Source organism: Nestor notabilis, unplaced genomic scaffold (assembly GCF_000696875.1).
Source record: "Nestor notabilis isolate BGI_N333 unplaced genomic scaffold, ASM69687v1 scaffold3309, whole genome shotgun sequence".
NCBI classification, from domain to species: domain Eukaryota; kingdom Metazoa; phylum Chordata; class Aves; order Psittaciformes; family Psittacidae; genus Nestor; species Nestor notabilis.
In genome coordinates, this window is record NW_009943089.1 from 68,621 (window position 1) to 70,609 (window position 1,989).

General features: G+C 48.0%; 1 protein-coding gene across 1 annotated transcript; it reads right to left on the reverse strand.

Annotated features, from left to right (window-relative positions):
* Positions 1-677: 677 nt before the first annotated feature.
* On the reverse strand, positions 678-1,983 carry RPE (ribulose-5-phosphate-3-epimerase; the record flags this gene model as incomplete). The annotated part of the gene is made up of 4 exons (XM_010021718.1): positions 678-800; positions 1,218-1,304; positions 1,469-1,603; positions 1,897-1,983. Coding segments are annotated over 4 exons (432 nt in total), but the record flags the coding sequence as incomplete, so codon positions are not given.
* Positions 1,984-1,989: the final 6 nt, after the last annotated feature.

A 1,989-nucleotide genomic window follows, 5' to 3' on the forward strand; every position in this document is an offset into this window, starting at 1 on the left:
AGCTGAAAGGTAAATGAGAACATATTTCCCACTTTGTGACCTGGCAAAGGTGTTGCACTGACTTGTTTGATGCTTGTCTTAATGTCAGTAGAGCACTTAAATGCAGTAGAACAAAACATAGGAACATTTCTAGCAGCTGTGGCATTTGTTTTGCCCTTTTAAACTGCGTTTTTCCCAAACTTACTTATTCCCAAACCCAGTCACTTTTGACAATCAGCTAAAAGGAGACTTACCACACCAAGGAAGGGGTGTTTAATGCAGAAGTGGAAAAGTTTTGTAGGAATGCACAGATCAAATGACAAAATACAGACAGCAGAAGGCAGTTTGATTAGAGTCTTCCACAAGAGCGATTGCTTGTGGCGACGCTACACTCTTCTAGCAAGCAAATACCTGACTGCAGTTTAGGTCAATCCAGTCAGTGTCCTAGGCTGTGCCATGAAGTTAACATCCTCAGAATCACGAGACAGGTTCAAACCATTGCATTTCCAACCCTGAAAGACAGCCAGAATGTTTTGCACTGCTGCTTGCTTCACTGCAGTGAGGGAATGATTCTCCTCTGTTGAGCAGCAACACGTTTCCACAGTCAATGTTCGGATGTTGATCCAGCCCTTCCTCACACGAGAAACAAGGGTTCTCCTGCCCGCACAGAGCCCTCTGGAACACTGCAGGGGTGGGTCTCATCGATCCAGACAGCGCTTTTGAGCTGCTTCTGAACACACATTCCTTAGGAGATTGATCACAGATCTCGGATCTGCGCTCTTCATAATGGCACTACCAGATACAATCATATTTGCACCTGCCTGGAAGACATCAAACACCCACTCAGTTAACACAGAACAGATCCACTTCTCAAAGAGTCGTCTTGCTGTAAAACACGTGAATTCTAAGCCTGTGGGCAAACAAACACTATTTGTGGGATGCAGGAAACACACCTACAACCACAAACCAAGGTCCGAAAAGACAGCTCTTCCCCAAACAGGTAATTGCTATTTAACCAAACACACAAGAAACAACCAACTTCTCCAGCTTTGGGGACTGCTTCAGTAGCCACTATTAAAGGCACAAGACAGGACCACAGGAAAATATTGGTAGTGTGCTTTGCTGTTCCCTCTGAAAGCTCACAGCCAAAATGCAACTCCTCCTAAGGTTTATTCCCAAGGGATGAATACGTCTCTTAGCACAGCGACTGAGAACGCTGTTCCACATCAGCCTCTTACCTCTGCGCACTTGTGGATGGTGTCAGGCCCAACTCCTCCATCCACTTCGATGTCCAGTGAGGGAAACTGTGTCCTGAGCCACTGAACCTGAGGAACAGCACATGAAGGTTGGCCCCAGGATCCACACTCGGCTGCTACAGTTACAAAGAGCTTCTTACACTCCCAGACAAGGTTTATTCGCTTCCCCACTACACCCCATACTCTTAATTTGCTTTATGCTCAATAAATAAGGGAAGAGGAACCTAGTTTACCTTTGGCATCATGTCTTCCATAAATTTCTGCCCTCCGAATCCAGGTTCGACTGTCATCACCAAAGCCATGTCTATCTGATTGGCCCAAGGTGCCAAGTGCTCAACCGTGGTGCCAGGCTTGATCGCCAAGCCAACCTGCAGGAGAGGAGAGACAACTCCAAGTGCACCTTAGGATGACAGCAACACCGGCTTGAGCTCAGTATGGACTCCTAGGGAAACAGTTACGTGTCTGTGCAAGCGCAGTAAGAATAAGCTGCTTTAAATCAAGATTCCCAACGTTCTTAACTAGAACTGAAGACCGGCTTCACACACAGAGCATCAGGACCGCATCAACCGCTCTCCGACCACCCAAAACCGCAGCGAGGGCTTTTCCATCGCCAGAAACACGGCTGCCGGTTGGGCTGAGCACAGGGTGCTGCTCCCCTCACCTTCATCCCATTCTCCCGAATGTCCTTTATCAACGCGCCCGGGTTGTCCGTAGCTTCCAGGTGGAAGGTGTACTGGTTCGCGCCTGCCACAGC